The sequence below is a fragment of the Lynx canadensis genome, chromosome E3 (assembly GCF_007474595.2).
Source record: "Lynx canadensis isolate LIC74 chromosome E3, mLynCan4.pri.v2, whole genome shotgun sequence".
In the NCBI taxonomy this organism is placed as follows: Eukaryota; Metazoa; Chordata; class Mammalia; order Carnivora; family Felidae; genus Lynx; species Lynx canadensis.
In genome coordinates, this window is record NC_044318.1 from 34,536,859 (window position 1) to 34,558,510 (window position 21,652).

Below are 21,652 nucleotides of genomic sequence, written 5' to 3' on the forward strand. Positions count from 1 at the left end.
GTCCCATCTGTGTCTGGGGACATCACTTTTTTCTGATTAATGTCACTAACTCAAACACCTTCTGTTGTTTTTGCTTTTGTTGTTTTGTTTTTGTTTTACAAAAGCTGACTTCACTTGACCATTTTGGAATATTCCTTCCTCCCTTCCTGTCCTCTAAGCTGGTATGGATTAAAAGACAGTAGTCCTTTTATTGAAAACACTTGCCTCCCCACCCCCCCAAAAAAAAACCACTCAGGAAACTCAGAAAAATTCAAAAAAATTTTTTAACGAATTGCAAATACAAGCAAGACAGAATCACTGTGAGTGTGGGGAAGTAGAACATGGATCTGACACTCAGGAAGCTCACCAAAAACAGCAGAAACTGGCTGCCGCTTATGCCTCCACACACGCACTCACACAGCTGCCGATGGCGGAGGACGCTCTCCTGGACTAGATAATTGTTTCTTCCTTCAGCAGTGTCTCCTTTTGTATTGAGCTCAGGTCTCCTCCCAGACTCTCCATATTCTCCAGGTGTATGACCCCTTGGGTCTCCTGGATACTCTGGGAATTGGGCAACAAACGGCAGCGAAGGCAGGCTGCTTCTTGAAAGAGGCAGATGGCACCTGGGTGACAGCGAAAGTTCAGGTCAGAGTTGAGTCGAGCTCTCCGTGCCCTAGAGGTCAGGCACTCCCTCCTTTAATGTGTGACCCCTTCCGGTCGCATCCACCTTCCCTAGTTCTCCCCTCCGATGTAGAGAATTACAGAGATAGATGGGAAAACAGGACCCATCACAAGACAAGGCATACAAATTTATGGATAAACTCACAGAAGCACAGCCAGTGTTGGAAGGCATCTTAGCAACTGTCTAACTATTAATAGGCAAGAAAAAGGGGTTTAAGACATAAAACCCAGGCTTTTTGATGCAACTCAAGACCCTCAGTAAAGTAAAATGGAAGAAGAGAATTGATGTCATAAAACAAATAGAGGTATCTTGAGTGAACAGTAAATGCTGTATTAAAGACTCAGATAAAGGACAACTTCTATTTTCAGCAATATAGCAGACTACATACCCTCCCACTAAAAACGACAAAAATTCTAAATAAGATTTTTCTTCAAAAACTAATTTGTAAATATATCAGCAAACTGGCATCAGAGTAAGGCATTCTTAGAAACAAAACTCTAGTGAAAACAGGAACCTAGAGAGTTAAGCAAGCACACAATTAGCCTTCACCTTGGAGACATACACTCAACTCCGGTGACCCTGAGTTTCCATTCTGCGGGCCTTTTGGGACACAGAAAATGAGAGGAAAAGCCCAGGGCCTACTCAAGATGAATCTAACAAGGGTCTACAAAGCTAGAACTTTGAAGTTACCAACATTGACTAAGAACTTATCAACAGAGGCTAGCTATTATATGGATCTGCAACTACACAAATACCTATGTGATTCTAGGCTAGTTGTGCATATAAGCACCAAGCAGAAACAAATGCAGATCCTTTTTTGAGAAAATACTTTACATACAGGCTTCAAAGGATTTCCACCAAAAAATAATTTTTTTTTCAAGGAAAATAATTCACAGTCAAAAATCACAACTGTACCAAGAAATAAGATGCCATAAGCAAAAGCCTGCAAAAGCAGCAGCCAACAGACAGACTTGTATTTCAGTTGTTAAACTTATAAACACAGAATGTAAAGTATGTTTAACATGTATAATAAAAATATATTTATAGAATAGATTAAAAATATAAGTAGAGAAAAGAGTATAAAAAATAACAAGCATTAAGGAAAAATATAACTTCTGGTTATAAAAACAGATTGACTAAAATAATTAATGGATAAGTTAAATAGCAGATCAGACACAGCTAAAAAGTGAATGGATTAAATTGAAGATACATCTATACAAGTTATTCAGAATACAGCCCAGAAAGACAAAGAGATAGAAGGGGGGGGGGGGGGGGAAAGCAAAGAAATGGAAAGCAAGAGAGAGAGACACACACACGCAGGATACAGTAACAAAGTCTAACATACGTCTTCCTGGAAAAGAGGGAAAGAATATAGAAAGAAGATAAAAATATTTGAGAAATTCTGAAAGACATTACTCCTCAGACTCAGTTCACACCACAAATCATAACACAAATATCTACACTCTGCAAAATGCCCAAGAAAGCCTTACAGAAAACAAAGAGTGCCTCAAAAAGAATGATATAGGGGTGCCTGGGTGGCTCAGTCAGTTGAGCCTCTGACTTCGGCTCAGGTCATGATCTCACAGTTCATGAGTTCGAGCCCCACGCTCTGTGCTAACGCTGTGGGGCCTGGAGCCCGCTTCAAATTCTGTGTCTTCCTCTCTCTCTGCCCCTCCCCAGCTTGTGCTCTGTCTCTCTCTCTCTCAAAAATAAATAAACATTAAAATTTTTTTTAAATGATATACTGTTTAAATGTTTATTTATTTTTGACAGAGAGAGAGCACGAGAGAGAGTGGGGGAAGGGCAGAGAGAGAGGGAGACACAGGATCCGAGCATACTCTGCACTGACAGCAGACAGCCTGATGCGGGGCTCGAACTCACGAACCTCGAGATCATGACCTGAGCCAAAGTCTGACACTCAACCGACTGAGCCACCCAAGTGTCCCAAAAGAATGATATTTTTACAGAGTCAGCTTAACAACAACAATGGAAGTGGTAAAGTAATAACAGAATATCTTGAATGCTGTGAGAATACTGTCAACTTAAAAATGTAAGTACAGGGGCGCCTGGGAGGCTCAGTCGGTTGAGCATCCGACTTCGGCTCAGGTCATGATCTCACGGTCCGTGGGTTCAAGCCCCGCGTCGGGCTCTGAGCTGACAGCTCAGAGCCTGGAGCCTGTTTCAGATTCTGTGTCTCCCTCTCTCTGTGACCCTCCCCCATTCATGCTCTGTCTCTCTCTGTCTCAAAAAATAAATAAACGTTAAAAAAAAAATTAAAAAAAAAATGTAAGTACAGTAGGCCGCCTGGGTGGCTCAGTTGGTTAAGCATCTTGATTTGGGCTCAGGTCATGATTTTGCAGTTCGTGAGTTTGAGAACGGGATATTCTCTCTCTCTCTCTCAAAATAAATAAACTTAAAAAAATACTATCTAAAAAAATGTAAGTATGGCAAAATTAATTTTAGTAAACAAAAATGAAAGGAAGATAATTTCATACAAACAAAATATGAGAGAAAGTGTATCTCTAACTGAACCTCACTAAAACACATTATAAAGGATGTATTTCAGGCAGAAGGACAGAGGGTCCTTAGACAGAAGGTCTGAGGTTTGATGAGCATCTAAACTGATAAATATGTGGGTAAATTTAAACAAATAAATATTAAATGCATAAAGTAACAATACTGTCAAATATATAGAACTAAAAGAAAACAGAAGAAACTAAAACATTGTGCAAAATAGCATATAAATTAGGAGGGAAGTACCTTATATTACTTATGAAGAAAATAAATGTGTTGATGAACTTCCAACTTTGTTAAGTAAACGTATTAAAATGTCAAGAGTAACTACTACAAGAATACAAATAGATTTCATAACTTCCAAACTAAAGAGGGGGAGGATATAATGAGAAATGTATAGATAAAAGTCAATCAATTAGAAGCAAGGCAAGAGAGGTGGGACTGGGGAGCAGAAAAAATTGAAAGCACGAGGTAAGGTGGTAGAAAAAATACAAATATGGGGCACCTGGGTGGCTCAGTCAATCAGGTGTCCAACTCTTGATATTGGCTGAGGTCATAATCTCACAGTTCTTGAGATCGAGCCCCACGTTGGGATCTGCACTGGCAGTGTGGAGCCTGCTTGGGATTCTCTGTCTTCCTCTCTCTCTGCCCCTCTCCCACTCTCACTCTCTCTCTCTCAAAGTAAATAAAATAAACTTCAAAAAAAAGGATCAAATGTATCAGTAGTCACAATAAATGTCAGTCAATAATAAATGCTCCAGTTAAAAGACAAAGAGTGTAGGGGGAGCCTAGGTGACTCCGTGGATTAAGTGCCCGACTTTGGCTCAGGTCATCATCTCACAGTTCGTGAGACTGAGCCCTGAGTCAGGCTCTGTACTGAGAGCTCAGAGCCTGGAGCCTGCTTCGGCTTCTGTGTCTCCCCTTCTCTCTGCCCCTCCCCCACTTGTATTCTCATTCTCATTCTCTCTCTCTCTCTCTCTCAAAAATAAATAAACATTTAAAAAAACAAAGATTGTAAGACTAGATGAAAAAATACAATCATAAGCTATGTGTTACATATAAGTAAAAGATCAAAAAGATATATAACAGGCAAATACTAACCTAAAGAATGTAGAAATAGCTAGAGTAATATCAGATAAAACAGACTTTAACAAAAGGGATTTCTAGAAATAAAAAAGATCATGGCATAATGATTAAATAAAAGTTCAATTTAGGGGCGCCTGGGTGGCGCAGTCGGTTAAGCGTCCGACTTCAGCCAGGTCACGATCTCGCGGTCCGTGAGTTCGAGCCCCGCGTCGGGCTCTGGGCTGATGGCTCGGAGCCTGGAGCCTGTTTCCGATTCTGTGTCTCCCTCTCTCTCTGCCCCTCCCCCCGTTCATGCTCTGTCTCTCTCTGTCCCAAAAATAAATAAAAAACATTGAAAAAAAAATTTAAAAAGTTCAATTCACCAGTAAAACAGAACAATTCTAAATCAAGATTTGAACAATATAATAAACAAGCTTGATCTAATGTTTATAAATGAAAAGTTGTATTCAACATAAAACATGAAAGTGGACCTCAAACTAGACTATAAAACATGTCTCAATAAATCTGAACACATTAGGATTATACAGACCATGATCTCTCATCAAATTGAAATTAAGTTAAAATCATTAACACAAGATACAGTAAAAAATTATATGCTTAGAAATTTAAAAGTATATTTTAAAATACTTCATGGATCCAAAATATCATAAGGGGAACTGGAAAATGTTTGAAATCGAACAATAACATAAAATATTACATATGAAAATGGGAGATTCAAATAAAGCAATTCTTACAGGGAAATTAGAGCTTTAATTGTCTACTTAGAAAAGAAGAAGTAAGCCATGAGTTTGGATCGTGATTTAAGAAGCTGGAAACGGAATAGCAGAATAAATGCAAAAAAGAAGTAGGGAAGGAAGTTCAAAATAAGAAGTAAAAATTAATTCAATAGAAAACAAACATAAAATATGAAGGTTCAAGAAAGCTTAAACCTGGTTCTTTGAAACGACTAAAAATATGGTAAGCCTCTGACAAAATTGGCAATGAAAAAAGAAAATTAGGTATGAAAAAAGAAGCACATCACTACAGGTGCATCACAAAATAAAGAGTTAAAAAAGAAAACATTTTGAATAAACTTATGCCAATAAATTTCAAATTTTAAACAAAATGTATAAGCTTATAGACATATATAAATTACTGAAACTAACTCAAAAGGAAATAAAATACCTAAATAGTCCTACAGTCATTTAAGAAACTGAATCGTGAGCTTAAAATTCTCCCACAGAGAAATACCATATTCCTTCTACAGGCAAGCTTAGTTATACAGTTAAATACTTAAGATGGTAAAAATGAATGAACCTTAAGAGTTCCTCATATTACCATGGAGGTTACAATGTTGATCAAACATAACAAGTTCCAGAAAAATAAATATAGTATGATTATACAAAGTTTTAAAACATGTAAGACTAAGTAATATATTAAGGATATATATGTGTGTAGTAATATGATTATCATAAATTGCAGAATAATTGGTTCCCGAGGGGAGAGAGGAGGACAAGATCAGGAAGAGCCACATGGTTGAGGGGGCAGGACTTCAAAGATTCTTAATATTCTAACATATTTCATTAATGCAGACAAGCCAATTTTCTTCACTTAACATCTCTGAAATAAGGATGTGCCTTACAAGTTATACCACCTTATAATTATTCCTAGCATCCTTTTTTCTCTTTCAGTGGTAAATAAAATAAAGGTGTAACTTACAAACAATGGATTCCATGAAAATATGGCTAGTTCTTAAACTATATGGTGGAAATGGGTGCACAGTTTATTTTTAATTACCTCTTATATATTATAAATGTTTTTATATATTCAGTGTATAATAAAATCAAGTTAACACAGATTATGTCATGGGTCAGATTAATATAGTAGGAAGAAGATTAGGAAAAAGGACAAAATCAAATAGGATCGAGACTTAGACGGTGATGTATATAAAATAAGAGAGTAAAGCGAGACTGAGGTGAATAAGATTGTAGATTCCGAGATAGATATAGATAGGCATAGAAACCCTTAGGAGCCAGGACAGAGTAAGACAGAATAGGAGATCTGGGGGTTGGTTCCAAAGTCAAAGAGGAGGAAGATGGGCTATAGGGCTGAGGCTCTAGAGCAGTGCTGTTGAGTAGAACTTTCTGCAACGATGGAAATATCTGCATCTGCACCATTCAATATGGCAGCCACTAGACACATAATAATGTGGTTACTGAACATCTGAAATGTGGCTAGCATGACCGAGAAACTGAATTTCTATTTATTTCATTTTAAGTAATGAAATGGCCACAAGTAGCTAGTGACCACAGTTTTGGACAGTGTTGCTCTAGAGTGTCCATGGCTTCTGAATCCAGACAGAGGGCAGGGAGAAGGGCACCAGCCCCAGGACACTCACCAGCCACTATGAACAGAAGGATGGCAAAGCCCAGAACGTAGTAAGGCCACTGCACCGAGAACTTGGGGGGGCTGGGCTTCATCCTCAGATTCTGGATCTCCAGGGCATGCAGCAACAAGGCCAGGAAGGCACTGGCCCCTGCAGGGTCATAGGGAAGCACTCTTGATCTCCTCACATGGTTCCCACCTTTGCTCTTAATCAGACAGAGTCACCTGGCTTACAGCCTGTATGGTTCCTACATGGAGGCTCCTTTCTCCAGCCCACACATGTGCCCTCTCAGAGTCAATAACCTCTACCCCACATGCCTGTCTTGCCCTCCTTCCCAACACATTTCAAAGCCCATGTGCCTCACCTCCCAGAGGCCCCATAACCAGAAATCCCTTTCCCGGGTACCCTCTGTGCCTGTGCCATTGGCTGACTCCAGACGGGGCCCTCTGGGTGTGATGCTTTGGGTGCAATTCAACCTGATTTTCCCACTGTGAGCGTTCCACCTCCTCCATGTGATGGAAGCCTCCCAGGGTAGGGCCTTGGCCAGCCTTTTAAAGTCAAAAGGTTCCAAAGGGCAGAGATGGTGTCTTCCATCCATTCATCCAACAAACACTTATATTTCACTCACATATTTCACTTGTGTATTATCATTCTGTGTCAGATTCTATGAAAGTCACTGGGATAGAGATTATGGTAAAAAGACCCCCAGACAAATGACCCCAAGCCAACATAGTGAGGGTGGAGCTAGCTGGAAGTACAGGGTGCTGTGCAGCCTCAGAGAGAGGGACTGTGATCCGGGGTGGGGGGGAAGGCTGCCTCCGAGAAGGCCACAGGTGAGAGGGTCCCTAAAAATTCTCTCTCCTGACACCACAGAGACCAACCATCTCCCTGCCTTTGGGCCCCTCCCCAGCCCCTTCCCAAGGCTGAGGCCCGCCTGACAACAAGGCTTGCCTGCCTATTCCACACCTGTGAGGAAGCTGATGAAGGCTGACACCAAATTGTGCTTCCGGGTCCTCGGAAACAGCTGAGATGCAAAGGACACCAGGATGAAGGTGGTGAGGAAAGACAGGACAACCGCGGACAGCAGGAAAACGCGGCCGAGAATGATGTACACTGTGGGGGAGGGGAGGCTGGGCTGCAGCTGGACACCTGACCCATGACAAGGGACAGAGCCCCGCAGAGCCTGCAAAGAGAAGCCCCCCCCCACCAGCTTACCACCCTCAGTCCCACAGCATGGCCTGGGACCCCAGCTCTGACCCCTCCACTTTGCCCCCAACAATGAATGCTCTGGTTCCAACATTTTGTTCCCCATGACATGGAAGTGTATGGGGGAAAAAAATTAGATGGACAAACAGTCATTTTAGTAAGCAACATAAATGATACAAGTTGCATGTGGAAATGTGAAGAACTCCATCAATACTGGTCACACTGAAATAAGTGGCTGGTGGAAAATCAGAACCTGTGAGGTTGAGATGTTCTGAACTCTGTGGGGAATGCTTATTTAATTATCCCAGTTAACACAAGTCATGAAATAGATCCAAAATAGCAGAGCAAGGGACTTGATGACAGGGTGATTTATTCCCCTATTATTGGCATGATTCAGACCCATGTTAAAATGAGGTTTTTAGGGTTTCTTTGGGGGGGGGTGGTGCAAAAAAAGATGATTTTATTAAAGCACGGGGACAGGACCCATGGGCAGAAAGAGCTGCCGTTAATATGAGTTTTTATAGCCTTCTAAGCACGCAGAGATGGACAGCTGGGGGTGGGACAAAAAGACAAACGTATCACTAAACTCCTAAGACAAAGGTATCACTAAACTTCTAGAATCTACTCTTAGGCTAAACCAATGGTTTTCAACTGGAGGCAGGTTTGCACCTCCTCACCCCGGGGATATTTGGCAATGCTAAGAGGTAAGTTGGTTGTCACAACTGAGGGTAAGGGGTGCTACTGGCATCAAGTGGGCCGTAGAGGGCAGGGGTGCTACTAACTGTCCTGCAAACAACAGGAGAGCCCCGCAACAAAGATTTTCCAGCCAAAGTGTCAGTAGTACCGAGGCTGAGCAACTCCAGGTCAAGGAGCTCACACAGTGTGGCCCATCTTCCCCCAAAGAGGCTTCTCCTCTTCTGTTATCAGGAGAGAACCCCTATATCCCCCAGGTTCACCTCCTTTCCAAGACAGACATCCCCCTGACCCTCTCAAGCCCCTTATAAAAACACAGCCTCAAGTGCATCCACAGTCCACTGAGCTCGTATTTCTGTGCATTCCCTTCGAAATGTCCTCAGGCCTGAGCACATTCTCTGTAGAGCAGCCACCCACAGTCGGACGGGTGTTTGGAAGTGAGGCTGAAATCCAGCCTCACAGAGTAGGGCAGGACCCCCACCCCTCCATCCTAGATGAAGCCAGTCCTACCCCGCAAATAAACTTTGTTGCTGACACATTTGCTCCTGACCCTGGTGGTCAACCTGATATTATCAACCTTCTCCTGGCCACTACTTTCCTCTAACCCCAAAAGTAGAGACTCAGAAAATGCCCTTAGGGGCTTATTAAATTCTGTCCTCTCTGTCACCCAAACTGCCCACACTGGCCCCATCTCCCTCTGCCCCATCCCCACCTCCATCCCTCCTTACCTGATAAGGGTCGAGGCTTCCAGCATTTGATATGGAAACAGTTCTCAAACAGGCCACTGAAAAACACTTCGTGGGACTCCTCGTTTACAAGCCGCACCCAGAAGGGAAAGATGGAGACCAGCAGTATAAGCAGGTAGCCCAGGGAGGTCAAGGCTGGGGCTATGGCCCACGTGAACCCCTTCATGTCCTTGTCCTCCAAAGTCAGCATCACCTGTTCAAGGGAAAAGTGAAGGCTTCTCAAGTGGAACACAGGGAAGGAGATGATGCCTGCACAAACGGTAGCACATATGTGAGGCTCGGGAAATGTTGATTTCCTTGCCTGGATAAACTTTACAGCCTCACAGACTTCTTCAGCAGACCTAAAAAAATGCATAAAGTATTTTTTTTGCCGCTAAGTCACTGGGTGATCTTGGGTAAGCAGCGTCCCTTCTCTGAGCCCTAATTTCCACCTCAATAAAATGAGGACGTTGGAATGGGCCATTCCCGAACCCTTCCAACCCTAAAGTTCTCACTGCTCAGTTCTGTTAACTACCACCCACCTACAAAGACCCTCTCCACTAAGCTTGGCAGGCAGCTAACAGTTAAGAGCTTTGGGGATTTCAGAATGATGATGAGAGAGATAATAAGGCTGGGGTCTGAGGTGCAAAGCCCTCAGTGTGAGGGGTTGCTCTCTCCAGTCCTCATCCTGTGTGAACATCCGTGCTCAGGCCCAACACCTGGAGAGGCTCCAATGCAGACCCCCCAAACTGCAGCCGGGGCAAGGAGAGTCTCTAAGGCTGTGGGACCTGCTGATCACCACAAATAGGACCAGCCTAATGGCGGAGGGTGGAGTGCGGGTGCCCTCCTGCACCTCCTACCCAAACACGCTGTGTATAACCAGGTACACAGAGTGCTCTTCGAGCGCTGGCAGAGTGGTTTGGAAACATCCCAATGTGCTTTCACCTCCTTCCTGTCACTACTTTTTCTTGTTCCCACCTGAACAACTTCATCCTTCCCTCTCTCCAAAGCTCCCCTTTAGACACTCCCTCCACCCTCCAGGCCTCACTGATGGGTCACATGAACTTCAGGGCCCCAGTCTTCTTTGCTCTCAAATGATGGAGTCGGTTGGCCCGGAGAGCAGTTCTAGCTCTAAAACTGTCTGGTATAAGTCATGGCTACATCTTGACCCCCCTGCTCTGGGTGGGACGGAGGACACTGGACATTGTCTTTTGATGGTCTGTGTCCTGCCTACGCCCCCCACCCCGCAACCTCAATTTGTCTAAAACCGCCCTTCATGTTTTCCCCATTTCAGCCATTCTCCATCACCACATGCTGGCGTGGAGCGCGTGCCAGCCTCTCCCTCTCTCCATGTCCCCATCTCATCCACCTTCCTTGTCCTCCCAGGCTTCCTCTCTGAAAGTCCCCACACCCACACTGTTCCTGCCCCATGCCCACAGGTCTCCCTCCACTCCTGGAATACCAGAGCCATCCCCAACTCCTCCAGCCTCCTTCCCCACTTTCCTCCTCAAAGCCCAACTCTCCTGTGAAGCTCAGCCTGGTCCTGGCCACTGCACACAGCCCCCCCAGCCACCAGCCACTATCCATTCCCTCCACACTTACTGGACGCCCCATGACCAGCTTAGGCCAATGGGGGTGATTCAGGGATGAAAACAGACAGGAACTCGCAGGCTCTTGGTAACTGTGGGGTGAGAGACACAAAAACACGTCCCAAGGTGCAATGCTTTCCTCTCCCCTGCCTGGCTTACTTCAGGGCCAGGCATACCCCAGTCCTATCGTGCCCCCTGCCCGGCTGCTCACCAGTGAGAAGGACCTTCGGAACAGCTCTTAGCACTGGGCCTGGATGACTGCGCCCCACAGATATACAACTTGTGGGGTGCATTGATCTAGGCCAGACTCGAAGGACCATAGACCTGTTAATATGACAGGGGATTTGTACATCTTTTTGTAGTGTTGAAACAGAGCAGGAGAGAAAGACCCACCACTGGTCCAGGATCCCAGTCAGTCAGCCCTGGGGCAAGGACCAGAATCCCACATGGCTGCCTCTCCCACCTCAGCTGACCAGGCCAGCAGTTTAGTTTGGAATTTAGTGGCCAGTGAATTCTTCCTACTAGGTAAGCTCATTTGCATGTGTGAGAAAGGGAGAGTGGAGGGGGGGGGGGGCGATGTAGAACTGCCAACTTTTAATTTTGCCACAAACATTCAAAATAAAACAAAAACAACTGTCAGCTACTATTACACAGAGTGTTTTAACTATTATTTAAAAAGGATCTGTGACACTGGAAAGTAAAAGAGCTGCTAGCTACGTGGAGCCTGGAGGACTGGCATCTGGGAAGCAGGGCTTGTGCGGAGGCTTCTCACTCTGGGCTCCCTCTGGGACAGTTCCTGAGCTACCCTGCAGCAGCCAGAATGCACCCCTGTCCCCACCCCACCCCCCCCAGGCCGTGCAACCCCGGGGTCAGCTGGGACCTGCGCTAGGGGATGAATGAGGTGGGTGACATAAAGTACATCTGGGTTGGAATGGTGGGGGTACCTGTCAGGGTCACAGGGTGCCTCACTCCCTTTTCCCACCAGTCATTAGTGGCAACTTGGGCAGCAAATTGATCCGGGTTTGCTCTGAGGTTCCTTCCTGCTGAAAAGCCTCCTGGGCCCTTCCCTTGCCCCAAAGCCACAGTGACATTTTCTGGAAACAACGATGGACCCAGATCTGATCATCCCCCCACCCCTGCCACCTCTGATCATCCCCCCAGCCCCGCCACCGCAGTGGGTCGCAAAAGCCTGGGGGGTGGCCTGAAGGCGGCAGGGGGAGGGGTGCTGGGGGCCCTCTCCACGCCCCCAATCCTTGGGCCCACCTTGCCACTCCCTCCCGGGTGGTCTCTCCTCCCTCCTGGGGCACCTTCGGGGTTTCCGGGCCTCTAGGGCAGGGCTTCCCTCTAGGCCAGCCCCTCATCCAACCCTTTGGCCCAGAGCTTGTCCCTCTGTCCAGAGCTTCGGTTGGCCCGGAGGCGGGAGCAAGAATGCGCCCTCTCCTGACAGAGCCCACGGAGCCCGCGTGGGGCCCTGGGGCGGAGGGTGGGGGCTCATCGGCCCTGCAGCTTCACCTGCCCACTCACCTGGCCCTCGGCCCGGGGTACCTGACCTCCGGGGCTGTTTGCAGAACGGACCTCGCGCCCCCGTGCGCCAAACGGGGTGGAAGTGATCTCGAGCCAGGCAGATCTCAATTCGAATTCCAGCTCTGCCATTACCAGCAGGGTGACCTTGGGTAACTTACTTCTTGGGTGTCAGTTTTCTCGTCTGCGAAGTGGGAATAATAATAGTAACTCCTCTTGTTGGAGGGCTAAAAGGGTCCAATGACCCGTCCAATGACAAGCCCCCCTGACTCCTCAGGAGCCTGCCAGTTCATTCCCCTTCTCCAAGACCCTCATCCCCGATCACCCCACTCCTGCACCCTCCCAAGCCTTTGTCCTGTGCATGGGCCTGATCACCCTCAGGCCTCCCGGCCCCTCCATCCCTCTCCCCTTCTCTGCCCTCCCCTAAGAAGGCTGGCTACCCTTCTCACCCTGGCGGCTGGTTTCAACCTGGGGGAAGACTCTTCAGAGAGGGCAGGACTAACTTCCGGCTTTGGGAGACAGGTACGGGGTGGCCACACTTAGAGCTGGATAAACCACCAGCAGCACCACACACAACCCCCACTCCGCCCCACTTTGAGTCTGCTTTCACCAAGGAAATGCATTTGTAACTCTAAGATTTTTAAAAGCCAGTACCATGTCTGGCACCTGCTCACCTCTCCTCTGGCCCTGACATATTCAAAACCGAGATGGGATGGGCCACTAATTCACCCAGTCACCTATCACGTGAGAGCATGTGACAGGCCCCTATACTGTTCAGGATTGTATCTCTCAAAGTTTCAGAACCCAATTTGTAAATGTTCCCCAGAGACAGCCTCCACAGGCTTAGCTGGCTCGGGGCAGAGGTCCAGCTGGCAGGACCAGAGCTAGGCCAGGAAGACCCTCCCCCTTCCCACAACCTCTGCCCTCATCTCAGACAGGTAACTCTGATCTCCTCCACCCGATAGGTTTTCATTCTCCAGGTGGCAGGGGAAACAATTCACTTCCAGACTCCAGTCTTCACATTTAGTCATCCTGGAGGAAAAGAAGGTTTTCCTCACCCTATTCTCACCCTCTCCTTGTTTCAAAATTTCCCAAGTAAGCATTCTGATTAGCTCAAGTCACATGCTCATTCCACTCTGGCCAGAGAAGATAAGTCAACTGTGCTTCACAGTGGCCAGGCAGACAGGGTCACTGAGAAGTCAGCAATTTGGATTACATATCTGGATCAACATAAAAACTTTCTTAAAGGAAGAGGAATGGTGTCTTCAGAAGAAGGGAGAAATCATGGCAGACCAGGGCAGCATTTTCACGTGCACTGTTATGTTATACTTTTGAATCTCATTACACAGTAAACCCAAATGACAGGCATTATTATCCTCATACTGCAAATGAATAAAGTCTCGGGTTAAGAACTTGCCCAGAAGATCATGGATAGTTGCTAAAAACATTAGGCTGTAGGGGAATACATTATTTGCATGGTGCTAGAGTTTATCGTCCTTACAAATTACTAGTTGCAAAAGGAAAACATACGTTTACGTAGCAGAGATCTGGCAGTCACTACCTGAAACAGGTGAATAAACGGCATGACTTAGGGTGGGATAATATGACGTCGGTTGCCTACGGAGGCATTACAGTATGGAGACATGACCTATGAGGTTTTCTTGCCAAAAATGTTTAATCAAGCCTCTAAACCTCATTCCAGTTTAGAGGAAATACAGGGGGGTGGAGGGAAGTTAAATACCACCACAGGACAACAGGAACCAATTCTGTGAAAAATTCTAAAGGATAACTGTTCTGGACTCCTCCAAAAGTCATTGTCACAAACAAATGAACAAACAAAAGCAGAGGAACTATTCTAGATTAAATGAAACTAAAGAGACATAAAGCCAAATGCAATGTGACCCTGGGTTTTTTTTTTTTTTTTTTCTGATTAGAAATAAAATTGCTATAAAACACATTCTTGGGGCAACCGGGGAAAGTCTGAATATAGACTGCATTTTAGATGTTATTAGGAAATTAAATTCTTTTTCTTAAGTATGTTAAAAGTGATGCGATTATTGGGGCGCCTGGGTGGCGCAGTCGGTTAAGCGTCCGACTTCAGCCAGGTCACGATCTCGCGGTCCGTGGGTTCGAGCCCCGCGTCGGGCTCTGGGCTGATGGCTCGGAGCCTGGAGCCTGTTTCCGATTCTGTGTCTCCCTCTCTCTCTGCCCCTCCCCCGTTCATGCTCTGTCTCTCTCTGTCCCAAAAATAAATAAACATTGAAAAAAAAATTAAAAAAAAAAAAAGTGATGCGATTATGTAGGAGACTAACCTTACTTGTAGGAGAAGCATGCCATGCTACTTAGGGGTGAAGGTTATGTCCATACGTGCTCTCAAATAATTCAGAAAAAAAACTATATGGATAGAAAGTAGATATGGACAAGTGATAATAATTACTTATCTACATAGAGGATATATAGCGTGTTCATTTATACCATTTTTCAACTTTTCCGTATATTGAAATCTCTCAGATAAAAAAAAAAACTGGAAAAAATAAAAAGAAACTTGGCTAAGAACATATCCACAGCAGTAACCTAAAGTACTCAGCCACGCAGCATCAAAGTACTTTCTCTAATGACAGATACAACGTTCAATGTTCTGTGTGTACAGTCCTTGCCCTCGCAGAACTTGCCATCTAGCACAGAGACCGGTACCTGAATAAATCACTTTTTTAAAAAATGTGCTCAGTACACAAAGGATGGATAGCACGCTACAGGGATGGCAGAGGACAATTCAGCCCAAGGGAAGACCTGCAAGGAGGCAGGATTTACATGGAATCTTATCCCCAAAAGGGGATTGCATTGTGCAAAGATTTTCACCTGCTCTTCAGCAAGAACTACTATACATGGCACATATGTGTACATGTGCACATGGAAAAATCTCACTTCCCTTAGCTACGTGCAATGCACACAAATGCTTTCTATCCCAGTCCAGTCATGCTTACTTTTTTCTTTTACCCTCAGTGCTGGTTGCAACTCACTCCAATAAATTAATTTTCTGACCCACTAGTTGCTTTGACCTACATTTGAAAAAATACTGTGTTCAAGGACCCAACAAATTTCAAAATGACTGGAAGGAGCGGCCCCCAGAGAACTGAAGACGTCAATAGGCAGAGCAGAGATGTGAAGGGTCTTGTAGAGTTACATCCTAAGGGCCATGAGAGGCCTCTGGTAAATTAAAGCAGTCATATTTGGGCGCCAATGCCAAAATTCCTCTTCCTCTTACTATCTTCCCTTTCCCAGATTCCATCCTCTAACAGAGCACAGGAAGAACCTCTCATTCAGGGGAGCCCAAGGCTGCGCCCACAGCATGGCTAAGGACTACCAGGCCAGCCCCCTCCAGGACTGGAGATTTTAGAATGTGTGCAGAGGCTTAGGTTATAGCCTCCTCTGGAAGCATTTTCATATTTTCCCAGGTCCAGGGTAGAGGACAAGCAAGAATAACTGTCTGCTGGAAAATGGGGTGGAGTCCCCATGAGCTGGAGCTCTGACTTCCCCCAGACTCTGTGCTTCCTTGGGCCAGAGCTCCCAAGGGAAAACCCAAACTGTAGTTTTACCAGTTAACAGAACTGGGAAGTGAGCAGGCCTCTGCTCTCCAGCCCCCAGACCTGGTTTACTGCACTTAGGGAATCCACCCACTAGCTGGCTCCATTCCCAATGCCAGGGCCCCACAGCTCCTTCACCTGGGACACCTTCTCTCTCATTTCACATAGGCTCCTGATGTGCTCCACACTCCCAGTCCAGCCCTCTTGCTAGCCCTCAGTGACTACGCCACAGATCCTATGTGATCTTTTTGTGTCTTTCAGCACCTGTGAAGCATTGTTGTCCCCTATTGCATATATATAGGTTCCCAACCTTGAATGCACATTAGAATTCGCTGGTAACTTGCAAAATCCCAATATCCAGGTCATACTCAATTCCATAAAATCTCTGAGATTGGGACGGAGGTACTTTGAAAGCTCCCCAGGTGATACAGTATGCTACCTAAGTTAAGAATTCCCGCTCTATTATGTCCTGTTGCAGCTAGGAGCCATGAGTGGGCAAGGATGAGGGGTTACTATGGCTTCAGGTGATCAGTCATCCTGGTTCGCACAGGACTGAGCATTTTCTCAGATGTGAGACTTCCAATACGAAGACTGAGAAAAGCCTGGCCAACCTGGATGAGCGGCTGCCCTCGTGTTCACCTGAGGTCTAACAGCTTAGTCAATTTTCTGGCCACTAGTAACACTTGTGCCCAAAGAACCAGAGCCCCACTTTAGTGGGGTTTTTTCCTACATCTTTTTTTTTTTTTTTTAAGTAATCTCTACACCCTACGTGGGGCTTGAACTTAACAACTCTGAGATCAAGAGTTGCATGCTCCACTGACTGAGCCAGCCAGGAGCCACTCCCCCACTACTTTAGTGCCTTTGATACGGCTAGACAAACTTTTTGCTCTCCTTTCCTGGTCTCCACGGACACCTCCACCCTTGGAGTCTGGCCCATGACCCTGCACAATGACTTTGTCCTGAGATGCCCCTCCCTGCTATTCTTTTCTGCCAGTCAGAATCCTGCCCAGTCTGTGGGGCACCTCAGTCAGTTAAGCGTCCAACTCTTGATCTTGGCTCTGGTCATGATCCTACCGTTCATGAGTTCAAGCCTGCGTTGGGCTCTGTGCTGACAGTGTGGAGCCTGCTTGAGATTCCCTCTCTCACGCACTCTCTGCCCTCCTGACATGTGCTTTCTCTCTTTCTCTCAAAATGGATAAATACCCTTAAAAAAAAGAATCCTGCCCAGCCTTCAAACCCAACTCATCAAGCCCTGCCTCATCCCTGAAGCTTCTCAAGACCCCACAGAAGGAAAGGGCCCGTTGTGTGGTGAAAGGAGTGGGGAGGGACTCGAGAAGGGTCACATGCCGAGTAGAGTAAGAGGGCACACCAACTCAGAGGTCAGATCAGGCCTCACAGAGTGCAAGTCCATACTCGGGACACATCTAGATGGCAAGGTGACCCTTAGTTAGTGCTAATAATCACCTCCAGATTATACAGAGAGGAAGGTAGAGGAGTGTAGATAGAAGAGCTGAGACAAACAACAAGACTTTGGTGTCCAGTAAACAGATTCATTCCACAGCCATCCACTCAATACCTACTGTGTGCACAGCACCAGACCAGGCATGGAAGCTGCAGGACAGGCAAGTTTCAATTTTAAGAGTCTACAATGTAAGTATAATTTTCACTTGATATTTTAAATAATCATTAATCCAGACTAACTAGGGGTAAAACAATCTTATTTTTTTGTGATAAAAAAATAAGCATTTACAACAAAGTAGGTATTTTTCTCAGATACCTAGAATAAATCTAACAATGTACTACCCAGTAGAGATGTTTTTGGGATTTCTTTCAGTGATAAAAATATTCATGGTAATGAGCACTCAAAAGTTTTTGTGTGTTTTTTTTAATTGTATCCATTATGGGAGCACCTGGCTGGCACAGCTGGTGAATCATGTGACTCTTGATCTCAGGGTCATGAATTCAAGTCCCATGTTTGGGTGCAGAGATTTCTTAAAAATAAAAATCCTATTCATTTTTGAGAGAGAGCAAGCGCTAGCACACACATGAGTGGGGGAGGGGCAGAGACAGAGAGGAGAGAGGGGAGACAGAGGATCCGAAGCAGGCTCTGCACTGACAGCAGAGAACCCAATGCAGGGCTCAAACTTCCAAACCATGAGATCATGACCCGAGCTGAAGTCAGATGCTCAACCAACTGAGCCATCCAGGCACCCCAAAATAAAAAATCCTTAAAAAAATGATCTATTATGTATCACACTATTCATTTTTTTCCTCAACAATTACCCAGTAGTGAAGCTCTGCCTCAGGTTATGATGTCATTTTTGTTATAAAGGAGTTTGAACTGTGGCTTTTTCTTAAAGGAAATCTTGAAAATTATTATTGAAGTTTTGTTTCAAAAACAGCCAGAAGTTACCCATTTCTCTCCACCTAAACTTAAAATAAATGTGTACTTGTCTCAAGAACAGTGACCTTGAGTATGACTAAGATTCAATCAGAGGGGTAAAACCACAAGGACACAAACACACACACACACACACAACCTAGGGAAGGCAAAGGAGGATCCAGGGGAAGGTGGACCCTTTGCAGGCCCAGCTGCTAACTAGCAACCGCATGGGTGAGTTACAAAATAACTGCTGCTTTTTTTCTGCCCTCCCAGTCTCCCAAGAATCTCCCTCTCTAGCCCTCAAGAACCAAAAATTACAGGAAAGGGAAGTCTGGCAAGTGCATTTCAACCTACCCAAGCTGACATATAACAAAGCCCGTGACATGTCATACTGAAGTTATTTGGCCTAGAAAATATGCCTGTTTATTAAGTGCATTTAGGTCATATAAAACAAGAGATTCAATAATCTGCAGGACACTGAGGAGTGAAATGCTGGTCCAAGACCCAAGGGTCACTTCCATCAAGAGTTACAACAGAATAGATGAGCTAGAAGGAGAACTACTGGGTTCAAAGGTCACCTTGCTGCTTTCCTGATCTATGAATCTGAATCCAGAATTCCCTGATTCTTTCTTCCCTGAAGTGGATCTGACTCATTCCATTTTCAGAAGACAACTGGGAAGATCTGAAAAGCAAACCACAGAATCTCCCTGTGATGCAGATAAACAGCAGCACTAACTGAAGGTTCCACTTAGCCATCACCTTGGTAGTGCTGCATTAGGTTCCTTTCACACCCCTCTCTGACACACTTTCCTCCAAGGTGAATCTAATGATGCTGAATAAGGTGGAAACTCTGTCTAAAGGTTTTCATGTGTTGAACACATCCATGAGATCTATCCACTATCTGGATTTTCACATCTTAATAAGAGTTGAGCCAGGACTGGAGGCTGTACACCCTCATGAAACCCAAAGGGTTTCTTCCCCATGCAGGCTCTCTGGCATTCAATCAGAGCTGAACTCTGACCAAAGGCTCCATCTACCATCTTCATTTCATTCACAGTTTCTCTCTTATATGGATTCCCAGATGATCAGAAAGGCATGAACTGTACGTGAAGGTTTTCCCACACTCCTTACATTCAGAAGCTTTTACTCCACTGTGAGTTTTCTGCTGCTGAATAAGGTGAGAGTTCTGACTGAAGGCCTTCCCACATTCACTACATTCATTGGGTTTCTCTCCAATGTGAATTCTATGGTGTTTAATAAGAAGTGAACTCCTACTAAAAGATTTCCCACACTTGCTGCAATCATAAGGAGCCTCCCCTGTGTGGACTCTGTGGTGTTCAATGAGGTGCGAGTTACAACTGTAAGCTTTCCCACAGTCATTGCATTCATATGGTCTCTCTTTGGTGTGAACTCACTGATGTTCTATTAGATTTGAGCTCTGGCTGAAGGCCTTCCCACACTCACTACACACATAGGGTTTCTTCCTCATGTGGATTCTCCGGTGTCAAGTAAGACTTGAGCTCTGAACAAAAGCTTTTCCACATTCATTACACATATAAGGCATTTCTCCTGTATGAGTTATCTGATGCTGGATAAGGTGTGAACTGCACCAGAAGGCTTTCCCACAGTTACTGCATTCATAGGGTTTTTCTTCAGTATGTATTCTTTGATGCTGGATAAGGTTTGAACTATGGCCAAAAGTTTTTCCACATTCATGACACTCAAAAGTCTTCCCTTGTGTGTGGATTCTTTCATGCTGAATAAGGTATGAGTTTCACCTAAATAACTTTCCACAAATAGTACACATTTGGGATGTCTCTTCAATTAAGAATCTGTGGCTGTTGGATAGAGTTTATGACGTTACAGAAGTTTCATCTGCATTCATAGGGCCCCTCGTGTTTGTTTTGTTCACATTCATCTCCTTCAGGTAGTGTAGCCCTACTTCAAGACTTTTCTGCTTTATAATTAATTGATCCTCAGTCCAGGTCTCACCATCTGACAGAAAATATAAAAAAGGTAAAATGTAATAAGAAAAATTCCTGGTGGGAAACAGGATGGTCAGAGTATTCAAGAAGGATTTGGTTCAACAAAAAGTATGAAAAATGGCCTTGCAGTACAGAGAAAAGATGGATACAAGTTGTGCAGAACTGGAGAAAGCAGTGGGAAACTAAAATTAGGGTTTATATATGAAGTAGCTAACCAGACAGACGTACTGAGATTAGCAGAAAGGAAAGCGGTGTTTGGGGGAAGGGGAAGTATCTCAGAACATTAGAAGGGAGATTCTGGGGTCTCTGTGTGGGGAGGGGAAGGGACTAAACAAACCAATTAAAGAGGAGTATCCTACCCCAGAGGTTCTGTCTACATGGTACCCTGGCCTCGTGATTGTCTCTGAGGTAACAGGGAAGACTATCTTCACATCATCAAATGCCAACATCTTCTTCACCAGAGCATCTCTCTATACACAGATGCTCACTCATGGACAGACACACTCAGACCTACTTATGTGCATCTTTAAAAAATACTGCAAATTGGGAAGATTTAATAAAGGAAAGGGGAGAAGAGGAAGAGTTGTTTAAAATATGAAGCATGGAGTAGAAATATTTCCAAGTCGATTTCAACTCTAACAGAACATACAAAAATAAACCCTGCACCCTACCTGCATTTAAAGGAGACATGATAGAAAAACATTGCCTATTTAATACATTCCTCCTCTCAAGAAATACTTCTGAAATAAGGCTCACTGAAGCTAGAGAAGTTTTTGTTTTTGTTTTGTTTTGTTTTGTTTTGTTTTGTTTTGTTTTGTTCGCAGTGGTATTAGAGAAAGCAGGCCCTCTACCAAGAGGGATCTTTCTGAAAGAAGGGAGTGCTGAGGAATATCCAATGCAGCATTTCCATCAGCAGGGAAAGCCTAGAATATAAACAGCTCTGATTTTATTTGGTAATAGTCATTTTATTGAAGGAATTTAATAATTATCTGTGATGTCTTATCACTTGTTCTCCACATCCAGATATGCTCTCATCCTCTGTATGTTCAATTTAGATATTGTATTTGTAAAAATTTTCTTCTTGTAATAAGAACTTTTAAGGTCCTCTCTCACAGCAACTTTCAAACATACTATTCAGCATTATCAACTATAGTTGCCATGTTGTACATTACATCCTCAGGACTTATTTAGCTTGTAACTGGAAGTTTCTACTTTTTGACGCCCTTCATCCAATTCCCCCAGGCCCACCCCCAACATCTGGCAATCACCAGTTTGTTTTCTGTGTCTAAGAGTTGGGGTGGGTTTTTTTTTGTTTGTTTTTTGGATGTCATATATAAGTG

At 44.7% G+C, this 21,652-nt stretch overlaps 1 protein-coding gene and 1 pseudogene across 9 annotated transcripts in view; both read right to left on the reverse strand.

Annotated features, from left to right (window-relative positions):
- Positions 1–245: 245 nt before the first annotated feature.
- TMEM225B (transmembrane protein 225B) overlaps positions 246–21,652 on the reverse strand; it is a 28,845-nt gene continuing 7,438 nt past the window's right edge. For 3 of the 9 annotated variants that reach the window (XM_032591561.1, XM_032591562.1, XM_032591563.1), the window contains 5 exons: positions 12,364–12,544; positions 9,254–9,464; positions 7,593–7,739; positions 6,639–6,776; positions 246–602 (listed from right to left, as the gene is read on the reverse strand). In XM_032591561.1, the coding sequence (XP_032447452.1) occupies positions 430–602; positions 6,639–6,776; positions 7,593–7,739; positions 9,254–9,464; positions 12,364–12,492 (798 nt within the window). In that variant the 5' untranslated portion in view covers positions 12,493–12,544 and the 3' untranslated portion in view covers positions 246–429. Of the gene's footprint in view, positions 603–6,638; positions 7,175–7,592; positions 7,740–9,253; positions 9,465–9,572; positions 9,613–10,852; positions 10,932–11,050; positions 11,616–12,363; positions 12,545–21,652 lie in introns of those variants that run through there. The other 6 variants (XM_030300446.1, XM_030300444.1, XM_030300445.1 and 3 more) reach the window with 6 other exon arrangements.
- Positions 18,158–20,101, reverse strand: LOC115503916 (annotated as a pseudogene).